The sequence below is a fragment of the Macaca nemestrina genome, chromosome 6, assembly GCF_043159975.1.
Source record: "Macaca nemestrina isolate mMacNem1 chromosome 6, mMacNem.hap1, whole genome shotgun sequence".
In the NCBI taxonomy this organism is placed as follows: domain Eukaryota; kingdom Metazoa; phylum Chordata; class Mammalia; order Primates; family Cercopithecidae; genus Macaca; species Macaca nemestrina.
In genome coordinates this window covers 42173595-42197395 of record NC_092130.1, presented here as the reverse complement: position 1 = coordinate 42197395, position 23801 = coordinate 42173595, and the positions used below count along the sequence as shown (strand labels likewise).

At 47.5% G+C, this 23801-nt stretch overlaps 1 protein-coding gene and 1 pseudogene across 1 annotated transcript; both read right to left on the bottom strand.

Moving 5' to 3' along the window:
* Positions 1-287: 287 nt before the first annotated feature.
* On the bottom strand, positions 288-23801 carry LOC105467253 (GDNF family receptor alpha 3). The gene is made up of 8 exons (XM_071098367.1): positions 23335-23801; positions 12606-12893; positions 7648-7740; positions 5734-6046; positions 1967-2070; positions 1671-1805; positions 1192-1280; positions 288-964 (listed from the first exon to the last, which is right to left on the bottom strand). The coding sequence occupies exons 1-8, from the start codon at positions 23438-23440 to the stop codon at positions 875-877; spliced, it is 1218 nt and encodes a 405-aa protein (XP_070954468.1). The 5' UTR covers positions 23441-23801; the 3' UTR covers positions 288-874.
* On the bottom strand, positions 15661-16409 carry LOC105490431 (ubiquitin-ribosomal protein eS31 fusion protein-like; annotated as a pseudogene).

Below are 23801 nucleotides of genomic sequence, written 5' to 3'. Positions count from 1 at the left end.
TGTTCAATAAATGGTGTGGTTGACTAAGAATCCCCATCTGTGGCAGATCCCAGGCAGTATCCGAGAAATGGCTGGAGCTGGGACAGATCCCGGGTCCACAGCCTCACATAAGCTATTTTTAATTACAACACCATGTCAAGAACACAGAGAGGCTAGGAGATATACCTGAAATCATATAGCAGTTGGTGGTAGGGTTGCTGTGTCTCATCACCTGGTCTGTGTTCTTTCATTAACACCCTAGTTCTACAGATATTCAAAATTTGAGAAAATGGAAAAAGAGCAAAATCTTAAGTCAAAGGTTTAATCATGATCTAAGAGCCCAGAGGGACTTTAGGACAATAATAGGAATAAAGCAAGGCCCATAGGCTCCAGCTCCTGATGCCCAGATGTTCTGCAGGATCCGGGGACAGGGCAGTGCAGGCAGTAGGTTTCCATCCACCATTCAGAGGAGGAGATGAGTGGGCAGGAACCTTCCTCACAAAGGATAATGTCTTTCTAGGCTACCTCAGAACACCCAGTCCTGCCTACCCTAACCCTAACCTGGAATGCAATAGAGAATGGCTAACTTATTAGATTCTGGTGATCCTGGTAGTCAAGAGGAAGGGCTTAGAAAGGGGCTTGGTGGAGCTGGTCACCACCGGATGATATGGCTAAATTGTGGTCACCAAGGAGGGGCAGCATGAATCAGAAGTGGAGACGGGGTGGAGGGAATGAGGACCAGACCAATAAGGATCTGGAGGTCATAACCGTTAGCTTCTCCTGTGCCCTCATCTGTGCACTGCACCTCTTTCTGCTGCTGTCCTTTCCTAACACCTTGTGGGCTGCAAGTCTGGCTGGATGTGGTGGAGGGGAAGAGGGCCCTAGGGAAGTCCAGCTACCATAGGCTCAGGAGCAGAATCAAGGGAAGCGTGCAGGAGAAAAGAGAGGGCGCCCAGGGTTGTGACCTCAGAGCACGGTTTTCATTCTGTGAAAGAAATGGAATAGAGTTATCTCAGGGGATTTTCTTCAACCCCTTCACTACCTCAGCCTCAGTCAAGAGGTATTCCCCTTCCCCTGAGGTATCTAGTAGAGGTCTCTATATTCATAGCAATGAGGAGGTCAGCCCCCCACCTCTATCCCTTTGTCTGCCTAATTTGGGTTTTCCCCAGCTGGCCCAGTAAAGTCTGAGGGGTGTAACAGAGGAGGCCCTACCTGGTGTGCCATCACAGCAAAGGTAGGGTGTGGCCAGTCCTGGTAGAAGAGCTGGCTGTGAAAACGCATTTTAGCTGCAATGGCCTCCGCTGAAGAGAGGAGAGAAGGCTCATTGGAAGGGTATAGGGGCAGGAGATTTCTCAGGCTCCCAAGGAAGGAAAGGGAATGCCACGGGGACCCTGGGCGATAGGGGAGCAAGTGGGTGGGAGGTGGAAGTAGGATACTCTCTCATTCTACTTGTTTCTTGAGCTGGAGATGTTCCTGGGTTCCAGACAGGTTGAACAGGCAGCGTGGGAGGTTTCTCAGGGAGTGGGAGACAGAAGAAAGGCCCGGGCTGCGGCAATGAAAGCCTATGCTAGGAGCTGCTCTGTCTGGTGGAGATGGATGGAACCAGCCTGGGCCACAGAGTTGACCCTTTTCCTTCTCTTGAGTCCAGCTGACTCAGCCCCGGGGGCTGGGAGCAAGTACAGCACACTCACTGAGGCAAGGGTTGTGGGAGAAGAACCCTTCCAGCTGTTCACACTCCTCCTGCAGGTTGCCACTGCCTCGACAGGTGCAGCTTAAGGCAACACTGGTGTTGACATTGCTGACAAAGTTGGGGGTCATGGCAGTCCCTGTGGAGTGAAGAGGGAAAGGGTAGTCAGGGCCTAGGCTAACCCTAACTTTAGCTCCCACCTTATTCCACCCATGACAGGATCACATCCTTTATCTCCAGAGCATTCTTACCCTCAGGCCTAGCCAACATGGGGTTCCCTACACATGCCCCCAGCCTCACCAATCAGCCCCAGGTATGCTCGTAGACATCTGGACTGTTCTGTTGCACAAGTTCCTAGGATGTCCATGGGATGGCAGTGGGTCTGGAAATCCACCAGGCGTGATCTGGAAGAAGGGAAATTTCTTTCTTGTTTTTTTTTTGAGATGGTATCTCGCTCTTTCTTGCCCAGGCTGGAGTGCAGTGGCTCAATCTTGGCTCACTGTAACCTACGCCTCTCAGGTTCAAGTGATTCTCCTGCCTCAGCCTCCCGAGTAGCTGGGACTACAGATGTGTGCCACCACACCTGGCTAATTTTTTATTTTTAGTAGAGATGGGGTTTCACCATGTTGGCCAGGCTGGTCTCAAACTCCTGACCTCAGGTGACCCAACTGCCTTGGCCTCCCAAAGTGCTGGGATTACAGGTGTGAGCCACTGCACTCAGCCAGGAAAATTTCAAGAGTCACCCTTGAGGGTCCGGCCTGTGGCCTTCTCCCTCATGTCCCATTAGCTTGGAATGCCCATTGTCGTGTCAAATCCTCCTCTGCCTTCAGAGCCTGGCCCAGGACCTCTACCTCTGTGAAGTGTGCCCCTGTCACAATTAAATGTACCATTCCTCGGAACCCACAGCATTTCACTCTGAGTTTGGGCTCCACGATCCCTACTTATGAGATCTCAGATAGTTTCTTTAACCTCAGTTTCTTCAACTATAAAATAGAGATGACAGCAGCACTACCTCGTGGATTTTTGTGAGGATGAAGCAAGAGAATGCATAAGCCAGGCGTAGCGGCTCACGCCTGTAATCCCAGCTACTTGGGAGGCTGAGGTGGGAGAATCAGTTGAGCTCAGGAGTTGGAGACCACCCTGAGCAACATAGCAAGACCCTGTTAAGAAAGAAAAGAAAGAAAGAAAGAAAGAAAGAGAGAGAGACAGAGAGAGAGAGATAAAGAAAGAAAGGAAGAAAGAAAGAAAGAAAGAAAGAAAGAAAGAAAGAAAGAAAGAAAGAAAGAAAGAAAGAAAGAAAGAAAGAAAGAAAGAGAAAGAAGGAAAGAAAGAAAGAAAGAAAGGAAAGAAAGAAAGGAGGGAGGGATGGAGGAAGGAAGGAAAGGAGGGAGGGAGGGAGGGAAAGGAAAGGAAAGAAAGAGAGAAGAGAAGAGAAGGAGACAGGAAGGAAGGAAGGGGAAAAAGAGAGAGGAAGGAAAAAAGGAAGGAAGGAGAGAAGAAGAGACAGAGAGAGGAAAGAAGAAAGGAAGGAAGGAAAGAAGGAAAGAAGGAAGGAAGGAAGGAAGGAAGGAAGGAAGGATCGATCTACCTTATTGGGGTTCTTGTGAGGTTTAGATGAATTAATACTTAAAACAGTATCTAGCCCATAGTAAGTATTTAGTTATTCAATAAATGTTAGTATTATGATTATTAAGAGCCCTGACTATAAGATAGTTTACAGATGAGGAAAGTGGTAGTCTCAGAGGTTAAGTAACTTGCCCAAGGTTACAAAGAACTAAGTAGGAGAACCAAGTTGCAAACCAAGGTTATTGTCAACAAATGTCACTTGAATGAATGATAGCTTCAATTTTGTGAGTGTTTTATCCTGAGAAGACACAGGAAAGCCAGATCAGAATTTCAAATTTCCTGAAGAGAATATTTATCAAATCTATCAAATACCTTACAAATCTCCCATGTCCTTTGATCTGGCCATGGCACTAGTAGCAGCACATCCTAAGTAATAATTACATTAGTGCACAAAGATTAAACAGTAAGAGTTGGACAAGCATGGTGGCTCATGCCTATAATCCCAGCATTTTGGGAGGCTGAAGTGGGCTGATCACTTGAGCTCAGGAGTTCAACACTGGCCTGGCCAATGTGGCAAAACCCCATCCCTACTGAAAATACAAAAATTAGCTGGGCACTGTGGTGTGCACTTATAGTCCCAGCCTACTCAGAAGGCTGAGGCAGGAGAATTGCTTGAACCCAGGAGATGGAAGTTGCAGTGAGCACTGCCCTCCAGCCTGGGTGATAGAGCAAGACTCTGTCTCAAAAAAAAAAAAAAAAAAAAAAAAAAGAAGGAAAAAAAAGAACCAACCTGGCTGGACGCGGTGGCTCACACCTATAATCCCAGTACTTTAGGAGGCCAAGGCGGGCAGATCACCTGAGGCCAGGAGTTCGAGACTAGCCTGGCTAGCACAGCGAAACCCCATCCCTATTGAAAATACAAAAAAAAAAAAAGTAGCTGGGCATGGTGGCGGGCGCCTGTAATCCCAGCTACTCGGGAGGCTGAAGGGGGAGTATCCCTTGAACCCAGGAGGAGGAGGCTGTAGTGAGCCGAGATCGCACCACTGCACTCCAGCCTGGGCAACAAAATGAGACTCCATCTTAAAAACAAAACAAAACAAAACAAAAAACAACCTAAATATCTAGCAATAGAGGAATGGTTAAATAAAGTGTAGGGCATCCATACATAAAATATACTGCAGGCATTTAAAAATCAAGTTCTTGGCTGGGCATGGTGACTCACACCCATAATCCTAGCACTTCAGGAGGCCGAGGCAGGCTGATAACAAGGTCAGGAGTTCAAGACCAGCCTGGCCAACATAGTGAAACCCCATCTCTACTAAAAATACAAAAATTAGCTGGGCATGGTGGCACAAGCCTGTAGTCCTAGCTACTCGAGAGGCTGAGGCAGGAGAATCGCTTGAACCTGGGAGAAAGAGGTTGCAGTGAGCCGAGATCGTGCCACTGCACTCCAGCCTGGGTGACAGAGGGGGACTCTGTCTCAAAAAAAAAAAAAAAAGGCTGGACGCAGTGGCTCAAGCCTGTAATCGCAGCACTTTGGGAGGACGAGACTGGCGGATCACGAGGTCAGGAGACCGAGACCATCCTGGCTAACACAGTGAAACCCCGTCTCTACTAAAAAATAGAAAAAAACTAGCTGGGCAAGGTGGCGGGCGCCTGTAGTCCCCAGCTACTCAGGTGGCCGAGGCAGGAGAATGGCGTGAACCCGGGAGGCGGAGCTTGCAGTGAGCTGAGATCCGGCCACTGCACTCCAGCCTGGGCGACAGAGCGAGACTCCGTCTCAAAAAAAAAAAAAAAAAAGGAAACAAAAAGAAAAAAAAGAAAAAAGTTCTTAAAGGACAGTAAGTGAAAAAATAAGCACTACCATTTATTGAGCACTTACTCTTCACCAGTACTCTACACCACTCTATATAAATTATGTAATTTAACTCTCACCAGAATCCCATGAGGTCTGCATTATTATCCCAGTTTTTACAGGAGACTAAGTGGAACCTTAGGTTTAGTGATGGAATTTTTAAGTTAAGTGATGTGCTCAAGATCGCAGAGACCCAGGATTTAAATTCACACCTGTCTGACTTCAGATCCCCTCTTACCACTACCCCACACCATCTCCACGGAAAAATGCTCATGAGATATGTGCCATAAGAGAAAAAAAGTAAGGCACAAATATATTCCCAGAATGTCTACTTTTGTTATCTGGATAGAAAAATGACTGGAAGGAAATGCTTCCCAAAGTATGATAGATTATCTTCAGGTGATAGAATTTTGAATGATATTTTAAAATACATTTTTATATTTCCTGAGATTTTACAGCAAAGAAAAAAAAACATATTCTTTTTGAGAAAAGACTTTCACAAAATATCCAGTGTAGCTACTTGGTAAAGCAGCCAGTGGGTCCACGGTTCCCTGGGAGGGTCAGACCCTGCTCAGCACAGGAACATGGCCAGGAAGGAGTGGCGTGTGCCACATCCCTGCCCACCCTGTCTTCCCAAACCACACACCTGCAAAGCGGGTCGGAGAAGCAGAGGCGCCGCAGCTCCAGGCAGTTGGGGGCCACAGGTGGCAGCGCGCAGCTGGGGGCGATGGTGTTGCGCCGGCGCTCCCCGCAGCCCCGGTCGTTGGGGGCGCATGGGCACAGTAGCAGGCCTTGCGCATGAGGTTCGGCGGCCTTCTCGAAGAAAGTGAGCAGCTGCCTGAGGCAGACGTGGCGCTGGCAGTGGGGCCCAGAGCACGCCTCCCCATAGGCCTTGCGCAGCCGGTCACACTTGTCATTTAGAGTACACAGCATGGCAAACTTGAGGCAGAGGTCTGAGTCTGGGGGGAAAGGGCACGGAGTCACTGGGCTGGGCCCTCTGCATGCCTGCAGCCCAGGCTCCATAGGAACCCCGGAAAACCCCTGATTTGACAAGGAAGGTAGTGGATATAGGAGGAAAAGAAAGCCTGTCCTGAATAAACCCACTCCTAATCCAGGGCTTCCCCTCTCCCCACAAACTCTGCCTGCTCTTCTGAAGCCTTCCCCATCCTACTCCTCTTTTTTTTTTTTTAGACGGAGTTTTGCTCTTGTTGCCCAGGCTGGAGTGCAGTGGCGAGATCTCAGCTCACTGCAACCTCCGCCTCCTGGGTTCAAGCAATTCTCCTGCCTCAACCTCCCGAGTAGCTGGGATTACAGGCACGCGCCACGACGCCCGGCTAATTTTTTTGTATTTTTAGTAGAAACGGGGTTTCATCATGTTAGCCAGGCTGGTCTTGAACTCCCGACCTCAGGAGATCTGCCCGCCTTGGCCTCCCAAAGTGCTGGGATTACAGGCATGAGCCACCGTGCCCGGCCCAACTCCTCATCTTGACTAGGTAAAATAATAAGAATAATCACTATCATCATCTATATGCATTGAACACCCATTTATCTAGAATTCAAGCGGCCAGAAAGCTCAGAAAACCATACCTCTTTCCTCAGTGCTGCGCTGTGAGAGCTGAAGGTAGAAAAGATAACCCAGAGTACCTGCAACATTCTGAAGCACTTTCAAAACTGTCCAAAACAGATGCAGCCAAATTCTAGCTGAGGCTTCTGGTTTGGTTTTGGCTTCATCTGCACCTATCCTGTTCCATTTTAATGTCACCTGCCCATCTTTCATTTATTGATCCATGTATACTCTGTTCCCCATACTCTGAATCTTGGGAAATTATGGTGATATTTCTATTAACAGAATATTCCAGCAGCCATAGTAATCAAGTAATTGCAACAGGTTATTTGCTAAGCTTGTCACTAAGAGTTTTTCATGCATGAAACTCTGTGCCTTTTTCTCAAAATTCTAATTCTAATGATAAAAAACTGACTATACAGCAAAGCTCACATCTTTCTCAAAAAGCATGTGTGTATGTTTTTCCTCAATTAACTCATAGTCTCACTTTCCTGAAAAACATGCATCACAGTCCTTGCCAGACTGATGGCTCCCCACCCTGAGTCACCCCGTGCAGAGTCACACTCTCTTTTCCTGCCCAACACCTCGCCCATCCCATTAGAATGGTTGAAAACAGCAATTTCCTATTCTTCAGGGACAAAAAGGCTACTTTCCCAGCTGCCTTGAATGCAAGTAAATACTCCATTTCAGCACAATTTTTCCTGGGGCTGCTGCCACTCCCACCACACCCTTTGCAGGGGCCCGCCTTGTAGAAACAGGGAGCCCTAATGGGCTCTCTTCAACAGCCTCCCTAATAACTGCTGTCCTTTGGAGACACCTGTGAGACCAGACCATGCCCCAGAGCTCACACTTCCAGCCTGACACAGTCTTCCTTAGTCACTTGGTAGGCTAGAAACTTTCCCCTTATAAGCCCCCCAACTTGTGCCCCTCCCCAGTCACCCTTCCTCCAGGGTCCAGCCCCAGCCTCTGGTTCCCGAGCCTAATTGCCCTCCACACCTGGTTTGAGCATGTTCAGTTTGCTGAGATTCATTTTCCAGGGTTTGCTGGTCACTGTGTCTTCATAGGGGGAGACATCCAGCTCATAGTTACCTAGAGACAAGGCGGGGAGCACCAGAATGCTGAGGATCAGGGTGGAGTAGGTGGGAGGGGCTGAAGCTGCTGGCTCAGACCTCAAAGCCCTGTGGAGAAAAGGAAAAGCACAGCCTCTACCTAACCAGCTGCAAGCTGTGCAGAGACGAGAAAAATGCAGGGCCATAAGGTATAGGCTGGGCTCCACCAATAAACTATAAGAATAATAAGAGCTACCATTTGTTGAGCACACTGTGTGCTGAGCACCACGGTATAAGTGAGATAAATAAATATGCTGAGCACCATCGCACTTATCAGCACACAGTGTAGGGAGGCAAGAGGATTCAGGGAGAAGCCTCCGAGGAAGTTCGGAAAGAGAAGTGATTAGGATGAGGAGTAGAAAACAGGGAACAAGGAGTGTGGCAAACTGTATTATTGTTTCCAATTATTTGTTCCCCACCCTTTGGGAGGATTATACTTCCCCACCTGTTACCATGTAACTTTCACACTCCCTGTGAGAGGCGTACACTTCCTCACCCCACTGCTGGCAGGCTTGGCCATGTGACTTGCTCTGGCCTGTGGATTGTGAGCTGAAGTGATGTAAATCACATCTGAGCAGAAGCTTTAAGACCCTCACGTGGTTCTGCTGCTACTCTTTCTCCTCTACCAGCCTGGATCCTCCAGTGAAGAAGACAAGCAGAACAGAGACAAGGCCAACTCATAGAAGCCTCCAGCAGATGTGTAACATGAGCAAGAAATACATTTTTGTTGTTGAAAGCCAGAGATTTGGGAACTGGTTGTTACAACAGCATAACCTAGCAAATTCTTACTAAAAATGCAATGGGGTGCCAGGTGCGGTGGCTCACAGCTGTAATCCTAGCACTTTGGGATGCCTAGGCGGGTGGATCACCTGAGGTCAGGAGTTCAAGACCAGCCTGGTCAACATGGTGAAACCCCATCTCTACTGAAAATATAAAAATTAGCCAGGCGCGGTGGCTCATGCCTGTAATCCAAGCACTTTGGTAGGCTGAAGTGGGAGGATCACGAGGTCAGGAGATCGAGACCATCCTGGCTAACAGTGTAACCCCATCTCCACTAAAAATACAAAAAATTAGCCGGGTGTGGTGGCGGGTGACTGTAGTCCCAGCTACTCGGGAGGCTGAGGCAGGTGAATGGCGTGAACCTGGGAGGTGGAGCTTGCAGTGAGCCAAGATCATGCCACTGCACTCCAGCCTGGGCAACAGAGTGAGACTCCGTTTCAAAAAAAAAAATGTGTTGGGCATGGTGGCGCATGCCTGTAATCCCAGCTACCCAGGAGGCTGAGGTGGGAGAATCACTTGAACCCAGGAGGCGGAGGCTGCAGTGAGCCACGACCATGCCACTGCACTCCAGCCTGGGCAACAGAGTGAGGCTCCATCTTACAAAAAAAAAATGCAACTGGGAGGCTGAGGTGGGAATATTCCTTGAGCCCAGGAGCTCAAGATCAGCCTGGGAAACACAGCAGGACTTCATCTCTACAAAAAATTTTAAAATTAGCTGGGTCCGGTGGCACACACATGTAGTCCCAGCTACTCGGGAGGCTGAGGTGGGAGGACCACTTGAGCTCAGGAGGTTGAGGCTGCAGTGAGCTATGAATGTGCCACTGCACTCCAGCCTGGGTGACAAGTGAGACTCCGACTAAAAAAACAGCAAAAATAAAATGCAATTGGTACCTAGAAGTGGAGTGCTACAGAAATAATATAATGTGTGTCATTGGTTTTGGTACTGGGCAGTAGGTGGTAAAGAAGCTGTTACTGGGGGCTAGAAAGATGGCAGTCTTCATTATGCAGTGGCAAAGCATCTGGTAAAATTGTTGCCTGTGATAACTGGGAAGATTATATGCTGAATGAGCTTGTACTGTTAGGGGAAACTGAGAAGCAGTTTACTAGTATGTCTTGATTGCTATTGGCTGCATTTGGCAAGGTACTACAAGACATAAGCTCAGAAAAGAATTGGCCAGTTCCCAAATGTGGAGGAAAAGATAATCTAGAAATTTCAGGACTTGTAGGATTAAGAAATGCAACTGTGCTGGGCGTGGTGACTCACACCTGTAATTCCAGCATTTTGGGAGGCTGAGGCGGGCAGATCACAAGGTCAGGAGTTTGAGACCAGCCTGACCAACATGGTGAAACCCTCTCTCTACTAAAAATACAAAAATTAGCTGGGCATGGTGGCAGGTGCCAGCTACTCAGAAGCCTGAGGCAGGAGAATCGCTTAAACCTGGGAGGCAGAGGTTGCAGTGAGCCAAGATCAAGCCACTGCACTCCAGCCAGGGCAACAGAGCAAGACTCTTTTTCAAAAAAAGAAAAGAAAAGAAAAGAAATGCCACTGTTTCTCGTATTCATAAGGTAAAAGATAAAACATTTTAAAAAATGCTTTGAGTGATAAGGCTGATTACAACTCAGCCTTGGGGGAAAGACCAAATGAGTTATGTGGCTATCATACTGTTTGTGGAGATCTTTCAGTTGATTAAGATGGTTCCAATAAGTCCTGCCAGTTGGACAAATGTACTCAGTGAAAAAAGACTAAAGTAGTGGCTCTTCCACAGAAGCCTGATAAGGGCTAGGTGCTTCTAATTAGGTGTAGAAAAAGAGGCATGTCTTGAATTGTGGGAAAGGCCACAGGCACATGAGATGATAGAAATCAAAGACATAAGCAGCAATTATGTTTTCAGAGAGTTGTACTACAAAGAGCTACCAGTGTAGATTAAAAGAGACTGTGACTATTTGAGACTTAAAATGGCCCAACATTTCTCAGGCAGGAAGCAGGCTGAGAATGCGGCTCAGTCCCCAGGTAGACTGTAGTCCCTAATGCCCTTTTCAAAAGTGGTCAAAGAGAAAACTGAAAGAGGAAGGACCTTTCCAGAGGGCTGGGCCAAGAGCTGTGGAAAACAATGGACAGCGCAACTACTCCTGTAGAGCAAAAACAGGGCCTTATTAAAGAGCAATCCCTATTCCCAGGGAAGAGGGTCCTTACAACATTTGTGTAGCAGGATCTCAGAATTGCTATGAATCAATGTCTGCTGTGTGTCTCTCATTTATTTATTTATTTATTTATTTATTTATTTATTTATTTGAGACAGGGTCTCGCTCTGTCACCCAGGCTGGAGCGCAGTGGTGTGATCATGGCTCACTGCAGACTCAAAATCCTGGGCTCAAGTGATCCTCCCACCTCAGCCTCCCAAGTAGCTGGGACCACAGTTGTACACCACCACACTCAGCTAATTTATTTATCTTTTTGTAGTGATGGGAGCTCACTACGTTGTCCAGGCTGGTCTCAAACTCCTGGGCTTTAGGGATACTCCCGCCTTGGCCTCCCAAGGTGCTAAAGTTACAGGTGTGAGTCACCACACCTAGATGCCCATTCCTCCCCTTTCTGACAATGTTTGTTGTGGTTATCCTGACCCTGTTCCTTTATTGTGTGGTGAGTACATATAGAAAGCAGATGACTTGTCTTTTTAGTTCATAAGTTTTTAGATCAAGAGGAGCCACATCCAGACCCAATTTGAAAACTATCATGAGATCCTAGACTTGAAGCCTGATGTCATGTTTGTTTGTTTGCTTGTTTTTTCGAGACAGAGTCTCACCCTGTCGCCCAGGCTGGAGTGCAGTAGTGCAATCTCCACTCACTGAAACCTCTGCTTCTCCGGTTCAAGTGATTCTCCTGCCTCAGCTTCCCAAATAGCCTGCAATTACAGGCGCCCACCACCAAGCCCAGCTAATTTTTTGTATTTTTAGTAGAGATGAGGTTTCACCATGTTGGCCAGGTTGATCTTAAACTCCTGAATGCAAGTGATCTGCCTTCCTTGGCCCACAAAGTGCTCGGATTACAGGTGTGAGCCACTGTGCCCGGCCTGATGTCATGTTTGAACAGAGCTCTCAGGGCATCTTTCATGGAAAATAGGTGGGTGTATTTTACTTGCAGAAGGGAAGTAAATGAATACTTGACAATGATAGATTGTATTATTGTTTCCAATCATTCTTTGCCTTCCCTGTAAGATTGTATATCCTCATTTATTGCCATGAGATTTTTGGTATCTCCCTGTGGGAGAAGTACAATTCTCAATCCAGTGATGTGAGGCTTGGCCATGTGACTTGCTCTCTGAATGAAATGTAAGCAGATGTAGTGTATATAAGATCTGAGCAGAAACTTTAAAAATCATCATGTGGTTCTACCAATGCTCATTTCCTCCTGCCACGAGAAGGGAACATCCCAGACAGAGGCTGCACCGTGAGCCTGGATCCCAGAATGAATAAGACCCATGGAAGAGCCAATACAGAACATGAGCAAGAATTAAACCTTTGTTTTGCAAGTTGCTGTTTTGTTACAGCAACATAGTCCGGTAAAAGCTGACTAATAAGGGTCCTATGGAAAGAGTGACAGGCAGCTCCTCTTTGGCTCTTTCTGTGCCTTCTCTCTCTTACATCTCCTGGCTGGTTAATGAGTATTCTTTCTGTTAAAGGCTGGACCAAGATGTTACCTCCCCATTTCTCTGAACTTGGTATTTGGAGCCTATTTATGGGTTAAGACTCTTTTCTCCCATCTACTGTCCATACCATCTGTTCCAGGAACTCCCCAGGTTGGGCCTCAGCCTGGTTCACAGCTCTGCTAAGTGGGAACTGACATGTTGCCAGGTAAGAAAGGGGGAAGTAGGGAGAAGAGAGGGCAGTGTTATGGGGCCCCAAGGAGATCCTGGTATTATCCCCCCACCTTTTCTGATGTCAAATGCAGAGCTTCATTATCCTCCTCATCAGAATCTACCACGTGGCCCATATCCTGCAAGATTAAAAAACAACCCCCTAGAGCCATCTTCCCCAGCTTAGCCCACTCTATAATGGGAGCCTCACCAAGGCTGCGGGCACGGTGAACGGTCCAATAGATGTCCAAGCAGGCAACCTGGTTCTTCATGCGCCGGTGGCACATGCAGCCTATCAGAGAGCTGTTCCTGAGTTGCTGTGCTGCCTCCAGGCAGTCCGCAGGGACTGAAGGCTCCTCTGAGGGCAGTGGGGTGCTTATGCTAGAGGTGCAGGAATCCAGGTGGTGGTAGGCAGCACTGCAAATGGGATCAGCCTGGCACTTCCTCCTGGCCTGGAGACAGCTGTTCATGAGCCGGCTTTCTGTGGGAAGGGGGTCTCCTGTAAAGGGAGATACCAGGTGAGGCTCACATAAGGTTAGAGTAGCTGTCTGGGAATACCAAGTCACGAGGTTGGAAGACGGATACTCCTGATGAAACTTTGTGAAAGTCTTAGGGTAGCACAAAAGGCTTTTAGGAATAAGCGTGGAGAGAGAGAGAAGCCCAGCAGGACTAGATAGTCTGCAGCTGCCACAGTCCAGACAGAACAGACCAGGTCCAACAATAGGGGTTTGCAGAGAGGCTGCTCAGCCTTCAGGGAGGCAAAGGGGATAGTTGTTTGAAGGCGAGCCTGATGACCCTGACAGGCACAGAGGAAGGGGGCCCCGGCAGAGCCATGCCATGGGCAGGGCTAGTATCAGAACCAGAGAGTTGAGAACGGACAAGGGAGTGCTAAATGGCAGTCAGCAATAACTTTGAGTCTCCCATTAAAAGTCATTTAAAAATACCGGAAGGTGGAAACTGGCTGGGGTTGGGGTAGAGAGCTAATTCCAGAAGGAAAGAAAGGGTACACCAACCCTGTCTCTTACTCAGAAATACCAAGATTCCTCCACAGCCTGGAAGGAATCCCCTGCATCCTAGGATTTAGGGTGCTCAACATGGGGTAATAGAACATCATCATCTCCCTAGCTGTTCAAAGATAGAAATCTAGGAGAATTTTTTTTTTTTTTTTTTTTTTGAGACAGAGTTTCACCCTTGTTGCCCTGGTTGGAGTACAATGGCGTGATCTTGGCTCAACACAACCTCGGCCTCCCAGGTTCAAGCAATTCTCCTGCCTCAGCCTCCCAAGTAGCTGGAATTACAGGCATGCATTATCACACACCCAGCTAATTTTATATTTTTAGTAGAGACGGGGTTTCTCCATGTTGGTCAGGCTGGTCTCAAACTCCTGACCTTGGGTGATCCTCCCACCTTGGCCTCCCAAAGTGCTGGGATTACAGGTGTGAGCCACCGCACCTTAATTCATCTCTTCCTTTCACAGCCTGTGTTCAATCCAACAAGTCCTGTCAACTTCACAACACATCTGGAATCTGCCCACTTTTCTCCATGGGTGTCACTACCTCCTTAGATCAAGCCACCATCAACTTTTCTCCTTCTTCCCTCGTCCTTTCTTCTCCTTCTCTTCTCCTTCTTTTCCTTTTTCTTTTTTAGATAGGGTCTTGCTCTATGTCCCAGGCTGGAGTGCAGTAGCACTGCAGCTCACTGCAGCCTTGACCACCTGGGTTCAAGCAATCCTCCTACCTCAGCCTCCTGAGTAGTTGGGACTGCAGGCACATGCCACCACACCTGGCTAATTTTTGTATTTTTAGTAGAGATCAGTTTTCATCACGTTGGCCAGGCTGGTCCTGAACTTCTGACCTCAGGTGATCTGCCTGCCTTGGCCTCCCAAAGTGCTGGGATTACAGGCATGAGCCACCGCACCCAGCCAGTACCTCATTGTTCTTTTTTTTTTTTTTTTTTTTTTTTTTTTTGAGACGGAGTCTCGCTCTGTCGCCCAGGCTGGAGTGCAGTGGCCGGATCTCAGCTCACTGCAAGCTCCGCCTCCCGGGTTCACGCCATTCTCCTGCCTCAGCCTCCCGAGTAGCTGGGACTACAAGCGCCCACCACCTCGCCCAGCTATTTTTTTGTATTTTTTTAGTAGAGATGGGGTTTCACCGTGTTAGCCAGGATGGTCTCAATCTCCTGACCTCGTGATCCACCCGTCTCGGCCTCCCAAAGTGCTGGGATTACAGGCTTGAGCCACCGCGCCCGGCCCCTTATTGTTCTTTATGGATGAATAATATTTCATTATATCGATATCCTACATTTTGTTTATCTATTCTTCAGTTCATGGACACTTGGGTTGCTTCCGCCTTTTGGTTATTGTGAATAGCGCTTTGATGAGCATTTCATGTACAAGTATTTGTTTGAACACCTGTTTTTTGTTCTTTGGGATACATACCTAGGGGTGGAATTGCTGGGTCATACGGTAATTCTATGTTTAACTTTTTGAGGAACCGCCAAATTGTTTTTCACAGAAGCTGCACCATTTTACATTCCCATCAGCAATGTACGAGGATTCTAGTTTCTATACATACTGCCAACTCTTGTTATTTCCCATTAAAAAAATTATAACCATCCTTGTGAGCATGAAGTGGTATCTCATTGAGGTTTTCATTTGCATTTCCCTAATGACTAAGGGAGCATATATGTTCCCTTATGTGTACAAATGTTGAGCATATTTTTATGTGCTTGTTAGCCATTTGTACACCTTCCTTGGTAATAAACTTTTTGTTGAGGTGTAACACAGAAAAGTACATGAATCAAAAATGTATAGCTCAATGCATTTCACAAATTGAATATACTTGAGTAGCCAGAATCCAGATAAAGGATAGAACATTACCAGTACCCCTGAAGCCCTCTTCTAGTCACTGTGCTCCCAAGTAAACCAGTATCTTCATTTCTTTTTATATTTTTTTCTTTTCTTTTTTTTTTTTTTTTGAGACAGAGTCAGGCTGGAGTACAGTGATGCGAACTCAGCTCACTGCAACCTTGCAACCTCTGCCTCCTGGGTTCAAGCGATTCTCCTGCCTCAGCCTCCCAAGTAGCTGGGACTACAGGCACCCACCACAATGCCCAGTTAATTTTTGTATTTTTAGTAAAGAAAGGGTTTAACCATGTTGCCCAGGCTGGTCTTGAACTCCTAACCTCAAGTGATCCACCCACCTTGGCCTTCCAAAGTGCTGGGATTAAAAGTGTGAACCACTGCACTCAGCCTGTCTTCATTTCTTTTACTTGTCTTCTGGTTTGCTGAAGCAATAGGTCAGACATTTGCCACAATAGTGTCTGTCAGAGTGGTTGGTCATAAACACTCCAGCACCACATTCACCTGAAGGGCACTCCTGACAAAGGTGACTATTTTTGCTATTCTCATCCACCTTATGGTATTTCAGGACAGCCAGCTTCACCTTCTTTCTTTTATGCTTTTTTTTCCCTTTTTTTTTTTGAGACCAGGTCTTACTCTGTTGTCCAGGTTGGAGTGCAGTGGCATGATCTCAGCTCTCTGCAATTTCCGCCTCCTGGGTTCAAGTGATTCACCTTCCTCAGCCACCCAAGTAGCTGGGATTACAGGCACGTGCCACCACACCGAGCTGGGTTTTGTAATTTTAGTAGAGAGGTGGTTTCACCATGTTGGCCAGGCTGGACTCGAACTCCTGGCCTCAAGTGATCCATCCACCTCGGCCTTCCAAAGTGCTGGGATTATAGTCATGAGCCACAGTGTCCGGTCTATTCTTTTTGGGAGTAGTGTAAGACTTCTTCCTTTTCTCAGGACCACCACGAAGTGGACTCCTTTTGAATGTTATAGTCAGACAAAGCACATCCGTCTTCCAGTTGCTTGCCAGCAAAGATCAGTCTTTACTACTGGTCAGGAGAAATTCCTTCCTTATCCTGGATCTTGGCTTTTACATTTCCTTGTATTCAAGGGTTCAACCTCAAGAGCGATGGCTTTCTCCATAAAGGGTGTTATGAAAATCTGCATTTTGGTGGTGACTCCACTGCAGATGGTGGATCAAAAAGGTAGTAACTTTATCTCTAACATCAGAGATTGGTGTTTTGCCCCAGTACAGCCAACTAATCTTCAGCAAAGCAAACAAAAACATAAAGTGGGGAAAGAACACCCTTTTCAACAAATGGTACTGGGATAATTGGCTAGCCACATGTAGGAGAATGAAACTGGGTCCTCATCTCTCATCTTATACAAAAATCAACTCAAGATGGATTAAGAACTTAAATCTGGCCACCACACCTGTAATCCCAGCACTTTGGGAGGCCAAGGTGGGTGGATTACCTGAGGTCAGGAGTTCGAGACCAGCCTAACCAGCATGGTGAAACACCGCCTCTATTAAAAATACAAAAATTAGCTGGGTGTGGTGGGCGGGGGGGGCGCCTGTAATACGAGCTACTCAGGAGGCCGAGGCAGGAGAATTGCTTGAACCCAGGAGGCAGAGGTTGCAGTGAGCTGAGATCATGCCACTGCACTCCAGCCTGGGCAACAGGGTGAGACTCCATCTGAAAAAAAAAAAAAAAAAAAAAAAAAGAAGAACTTAAATCTAAGACCTGAAACTATAACAATTCTAGAAGATAACATTGGAAAAATCCTTCTAGACCTTGACTTAGGCAAGGATTTCATGACCAAGAACCCAAAAGCAAATGCAAAAAAAAAAAAAGATGAATAACTGGTACTTAATTAAACTAAAGAGCTTCTACACAGCAAAAGGAACAGTCAGCAGAGTAAACAGACAACCCACAGAGTGGGAGAAAATTTTCACAATCTATACATCTGACAAAGGACTAATATTCAGAATCTACAACAAACTCAAACAAATCAGCAAGAAAAAAACAATCGGCCGGGCGCGGTTGCTCAAGCTGGTAATCGCAGCACTTTGGGAGGCCAAGGCGGGCGGATCATGAGGTCAGGAGATCAAGACCATCCCGACTAACATGGTGAAACCCCATCTCTACTAAAACTACAAAAAATTAGCTGGGTGTGGTGGCGAACACCTGTAGTCCCAGCTACTTCGGAGGCTGAGGCAGGAGAATGGTGTGAACCCAGGAGGCGGAGCTTGCAGTGAGCTGAGATCACGCCACTGCACTCCAGCCTGGGCGACAGAGCAAGACTCCATCTCAAAAAAAAGAAAAAGAAAAAAACAAACAATCCCATCAAAAAGTGGGCTAAGGACATGAATAGACAATTCTCAAAAGATATACGAATAGCCAACATATGAAAAATTGCTCAACATCATTCATGATCAGTAAAATGCAAATCAAATCCACAATGTGATAGCACTTTACTCCTTCAAGAATGGCCATAATCAAAAAATCAAAAAACAGTAGATGTTGGCACAGATGCAGTGATCAGGGAACTACTGATCTACACTGCTGGTGGGAATGTAAACTGGTACAGTCACTGAGGAAAACAGTCTGGAGATTCCTTAAAGAGCTAAAAGTAGGCTGGGCATGGTGGCTTACACCTGTAATCCCAGCACTTTGGGAGGTTGAGGTGGGCAGATCACCTGAGGTCAGGAGTTCGAGACCAGCCCGGCCAACACTGCAAAACTCCATCTCTACTAAAAATACAAAAATTAGCTGGGTATGGTGGCAGTCACCTGTAATCTCAGCTACTCGAGAGGCTGAGGCTGGAGAATCACTTGAACCCAGGAAGCAGAGGTTTCAGTGAGATGAGATCAAGTCATTGCACTGCAGCCTAGGGGACAAGAGCGAAACTCTGGAAAAAAAAAAAAAAGCCAGATGCAGTGGCTCACACCTGTAATCCAAGCACTTTGGGAAGCCGAGGCCGGCAGATCACAAGGTCAAGAGATCAAGACCGTCCTGGCCAACAGGGTGAAACCCAATCTCTACTACAAATACAAAAATTAGCTGGGGGTGGTGGCATGTGCCTATAGTCCCAGCTACTCAGGAGGCTGAGGCAGGAGAATTGCTTGAACCCGGGAGGCGGAGGTTGCAGTGAGCCGAGACTGTGCCACTGCACTCTAGCCTGGCAACAGAGCCAGACTCCATCTCAAAAAAAAAAAAAAAAAAAAAAGTAGAACTACCATGTGATCCAGCAATCCCACTACTGGGTGTCTACCCAGAGGAAAAGAAGTCATTAAACAAAAAAAGATACTTGCACACTCATGTTTATAGCAGCACAATCTGCAATTGCAAAATCATAGAACCAACCCAAATGCCCATCAATAAACGAGTGGATACAGAAATTGTGATACAATAGAATACTATTCAGCCATAAAAAGGAATTAATTGGCCGGGTGCTGTAGCTCACGCCTGTAATCCCAGAACTTTGGGAGGCCGAGATGGGCAGATCATGAGGTCAGGAGATCGAGACCATCCTGGCTAATATGGTGAAACCCCATCTCCACTAAAAATACAAAAAAAAATTAGCCAGGTGTGGTGGCGGGCACCTGTAGACCCAGCTACTTGGGAGGCTGAGGCAGGAGACTGGCGTGAACCCGGGAGGCAGAGCTTGCAGAGAGCCAAGAGCACACCACTGCACTCCAGCCTGGGTGACTCCATCTCAAAAAAAAAAAAAAGGCCGGGCGCGGTGGCTCAAGCCTGTAATCCCAGCACTTTGGGAGGCCGAGACGGGTGGATCACGAGGTCAGGAGATCGAGACCATCCTGGCTAACACGGTGAAACCCCGTCTCTACTAAAAATACAAAAAACTAGCCGGGCGAGGTGGCGGGCGCCTGTAGTCCCAGCTACTCGGGAGGCTGAGGCAGGAGAATGGCGTAAACCCAGGAGGCGGAGCTTGCAGTGAGCTGAGATCTGGCCACTGCACTCCAGCCTGGGCGACAGAGCGAGACTCCGCCAAAAAAAAAAAAAAAAAAAAAAAAAAAAAGGAAAGGAATGAATTAACAGCAACCTAGATGAGATTGGAGACTATTATTCTAAGTGAAGTAACTCAGGAATGGAAAACCAAACATCGTATATTCTCACTGATATGTGGGAGATAAGCTATGAGGATGCAAAGGCATAAGAATGATACAATGGACTTGGGGACTTGGGGGGAAGCATGGCGGGGGGAAGGGATAAAAGACTACAAATAGGGTGCGGTATATACTTCTCGGGTGATGGGTGCACCAAAATCTCACGAATCAGCACTAAAGAACTTATTCATGTAACCAAACGCCACCTGTATGTACCCCAGTAACCTACGGAAAAGAAAAAGTATATCAGAATTTCTCTAGGAAATATGTATTTCCAAAAAGCATATTTGATAATTTTACATGTAGAAGATGAAAGAAAAAGCTTTTGAGATTTCAAAAAGTATTTAAGGAAGGTATGATATTTTATATATTTACCAAAAGGGAACATGGATTTAAAAAGATTGAGGAATTTCTACAAGTTTATGATGTTACTTCCAGTAGGTAGGTACCCAATAAGTGGTAAGTACACAAAGTAGCAGATTCAAGTCCTATTGCTGTAACTGGACTATAATTTTTTTTTTTTTTTGAGATGGAGTTGTGCTCCTGTTACCCAGGAATTCCTCCATGTTGGTCAGGCTGGCCTCGAACTCCCGACCTCAGGTGATCTGCCCGCCTCGGCCTCAACAAAGTGCTGGGATTACAGGTGTGAGCCAATGCGCCTGGCTGTACATATTTAACTGTACTAACTATTGAGTTGTAAACATTTTCAAAAGAAAACAATTTCTTAGTTGACACTACCAAGTTTGAGCAGTGATGGATTTAGGGGCATTCATCTCAACAAAGAACTTCGGGGCCACATTAAATTTCATCTCAACAAGCTGGAACTTGTGTTTCCTGGATTGTGAAACAGGACTTGATCCAGGGCAAAGGTCATAATTTGATCCAGTGTCCAAATGTGTTTTTTTTTTAGTCAGCAAAGTTCTGTTCCTTTTTCTCTTTTCTTTTCTTTACTTTTCTTTTCTTTCTTTTAATCTCTGTCACCCAGACTGGAGTGCAGTGGTACAATCGCCACTCATTGCAGCCTGCAGCCTCAACTTCCCAGGCTCAAGTGAATTCTCCCACCTCAGCCTCCCAAGTAGCTGGGACTGCATGCATGTACTACCATGCCCAGCTAATTTTTGTATCTTTTGTAGAGATGGGCTTTCATCATGTTGCCCAGGCTGGTCTCGAACTCCCGAGCTCAAGCAATTCACCCACCTTGGCCTCCCAAAATGCTGGGATTATAGGCGTGAGCTAAAATGCCCGGCAGTATTTTCTTTTTCTGTTTGTTTGTGTGTTTTGGTTTTTTTGTTTTTTGGGGTTTTGTTTTGTTTTGTTTTGCACGTTCACAGTATTTTCTTTTCTTTTTTTTTTTTTTTTTCTTTTTTTTTTGAGATGGAGTCTCGCTCTGTGGCCAAGGCTGGAGTGCAGTGGCGCTATCTCGGCTGCCTGCAAGCTCTGCCTCAGCCTCCTGAGTAGCTGGGACTACAGGCACCCACCACCACGCCTGGCTAATTTTTTCTATTTTTTAGTAGAGACAGGATTTCACTGTGTTAGCCAGGATGGTCTCAATCTCCTGACCTCGTGATCTGCCCATCTCGGCCTCCCAAAGTGCTGGGATTATAGGTGTGAGCCACCGCACCCGGCCAGTATTTTCTTAAAGTTGTAATTAGTGGCCAACATTTAAAAATCAGATTTTAGGCTGGGTGCGGTGACGCACACCTATAATTTCAGCACTTTGGGAGGCCAAGGTGAGCAGATTGTTTGAGCCCAGTATTCAAGATCAGTCTGGGCATCAGAGATGGCAAAAACCAGTCTCTACAAAAAATACAAAAATTAACCAGGTGTGGTGGCACTCTCCTTCAGACCAGCTACTGGGGAGGCTGAGGCAGAAGGATCGCTTGAGTATGGGAGGTCGAGGCTGCAGTGAACTGGAATCACACCACTGAACTCCAGCCTAGGTGACAGATTGATACCCTGTCTCAAAAAAAAAAAAAAAAAAATCAGATTTCAAAGAAAACTATTAATTTCCAATTTGTCTTGAAAAATGGAAACACTTGGGCCCACATGTAACAGGTGGAGTTGAGTAATGACTGCCCCCTTCTGACAAGTCATACCTTTTCCAGCTTGTTATAGTCCATACCACTCTCCATTACTTGCCCCACCTCCTCATTTATGCAGCCACTGCCATGTCTATTTCATATTGATTTGTTAGCAACCTGGTTTTGTAACTTTGTTTTCTGCTTCTTGGCTCATCAGAGAATGAGTAGCTACAGAAGGGGTCAGATCAGGCTATGCCTTAGGGCACAAGATCCTCATTTGTTTCTCATCAATGAGGCCCACAGCTCAGGTACCCATTTTATAGATTGGTGAACAAAGAAAAGTAATGTGCATCAGGGGATGTAGCAAGTCAAGACTGAGTCAAGGCTAGAACCCGGGACTCTAGCCTCCTCTCTACTTCAGAAGGATTTTCAGTACATGACACCACTTCCCTACGAATCGGAGGTCTCCTATATGCTTGGCTTTTTTTTTTTTTTTTTTTTTTGAGACGGAGTCTCGCTCTGTTGCCCAGGCTGGAGTGCAGTGGCCTGATCTCAGCTCACTGCAAGCTCCACCTCCCGGGTTCACGCCATTCTCCTGTCTCAGCCTCCCGAGTAGCTGGGACTACAGGCGCCCGCCACCTCGCCCGGCTAGTTTTTTTTTGTAGTTTTTAGTAGAGACGGGGTTTCACTGTGTTCACCAGGATGGTCTCGATCTCCTGACCTCGTGATCCACCCGTCTCGGCCTCCCAAAGTGCTGGGATTACAGGCTTGAGCCACCGCGCCCGGCCTTATGCTTGGCTTTTAGCAGGCCCTGAGCAGTGGTATTTTCCACCCCCAAAGCCCTCTGTTGGTCTGTGCTCTTGAAGAGCACTTGGCTCTACATGGCACCTCCTAGATGACTGTTTTATGGATTTTCAATGAGGCCACTTAACCAGAAGTCATTGCTGTCAAGTATTACTGTGGAAAATAGATCTGTCACCAACACTGGATCATTTAATGAGAAAGGTGTTTAATGTTTTCCCCTGATCCTGACATGCAGCCATAACCTTTAGGATTAGTGAAATTTCCTAGGCAGTCAAATCAGACTGGTGATGTCTTGCTGCCCTGACTTACTGATGTTGGCAGGTGGACAGACCAGGGTTTTCCCTCCTTCCTTCCATATCTCTCTCAAGGCAGCATTTCTACAGCAGTGCCTTGTGGACTGAGGTCTCAGGGCAGTGTGGTGGTCTCTCTGTCTTAGGAGTCCCTTCATTAAGTCTCTTAATAAGATTCCACACACCCATACCACTCACGAAGGCCATGAGCCTTCCAGGGATCTCGGATCCCACACTGTTCTTCCTTGGGGGAGTGGCCTGTTTCTAAGACCAGGCCTTGAACTACATCTACAAAACATCTATTGTGGATTATTTATTATCCAAGGGGCAAGTCACTGTGCTAGACGGCTTCCGAGCCCTGCTATTATAGAAGGTCATGAAACAAGTCAGTTCTAACAAACTTCTTTTTCTTCACCTGTACCTAGTTTCTTCCTCAGTCCTTAAAGCAGATGGAAGCGTTAAAGCCCACGTGGAGCAAATGACACTGTTTCTGATTCTCCCCGCCTCCTAGAGACGCTGTCTTGGTAATGACCTGGCTGTGGGTTGTTCTGTGACTGTGTAGACCTACTTCAAAAGAGGGAAGGGGCGAGGGGGAAAGGAGCGAGGAGGAGATGCTTGGGTGACCAGGCCATTGCTGGCACTCAGTCTACCTCAGTTCGCACACTGTGTTAGGTGTGACCTCAGCCCCTTGCAGGCACCCTGCGCTTCCTGCTCCAGTTCCCCTGGCTCGGCTCGAATGCACCGGGAGGCTGCTGCGCCCTCTCCGGGCAGGTGCCCCGGGCTTCGCCTACACCTCACCTCCCCCTCCCCCTGCACCCCCGGCCGGTGCGCGCTCCGACACTCACCGGCTGCGAGAGGCAGCGGCGACGGCGGCGGCAGCAGCAGCAGCAGCAGCAACAGCAACATCAGGACTACGGGCGGCAGCGGTCGCGGGCTCGGGGGGCGCACCATGGCGAGCTGTGGGCGCCGGGCTCCGCGCTCCCCTCGCTCCTCCGCTGGAGCTCTGTGAGCTGGGCTCCCCCGGCCGGCGCCTCCCACCCCCGCCTCCCGCCCTCCGGCGCGACGCACACACTTTCCCACCAGGGTCCTGGGCGCCGCCCTCCAACTCCGAAGCGCGCGACCGCACCACGTCCCTCCAGCGCTAGACCGAGGGACGAAGCGGGTCGGGGCGAGGGAGGGCCAGCGCCCCGGGAGCCGCCGGGCTGGCGCGGAAGAGGTTGCTCTTCCGAGGCGGCCCACCTGCCGTCTGCCAACTTCGCCTAGCAAGACACTGTGGAAGCTGCCGCTGGAAACTCGCCATCTAGGGGAACCA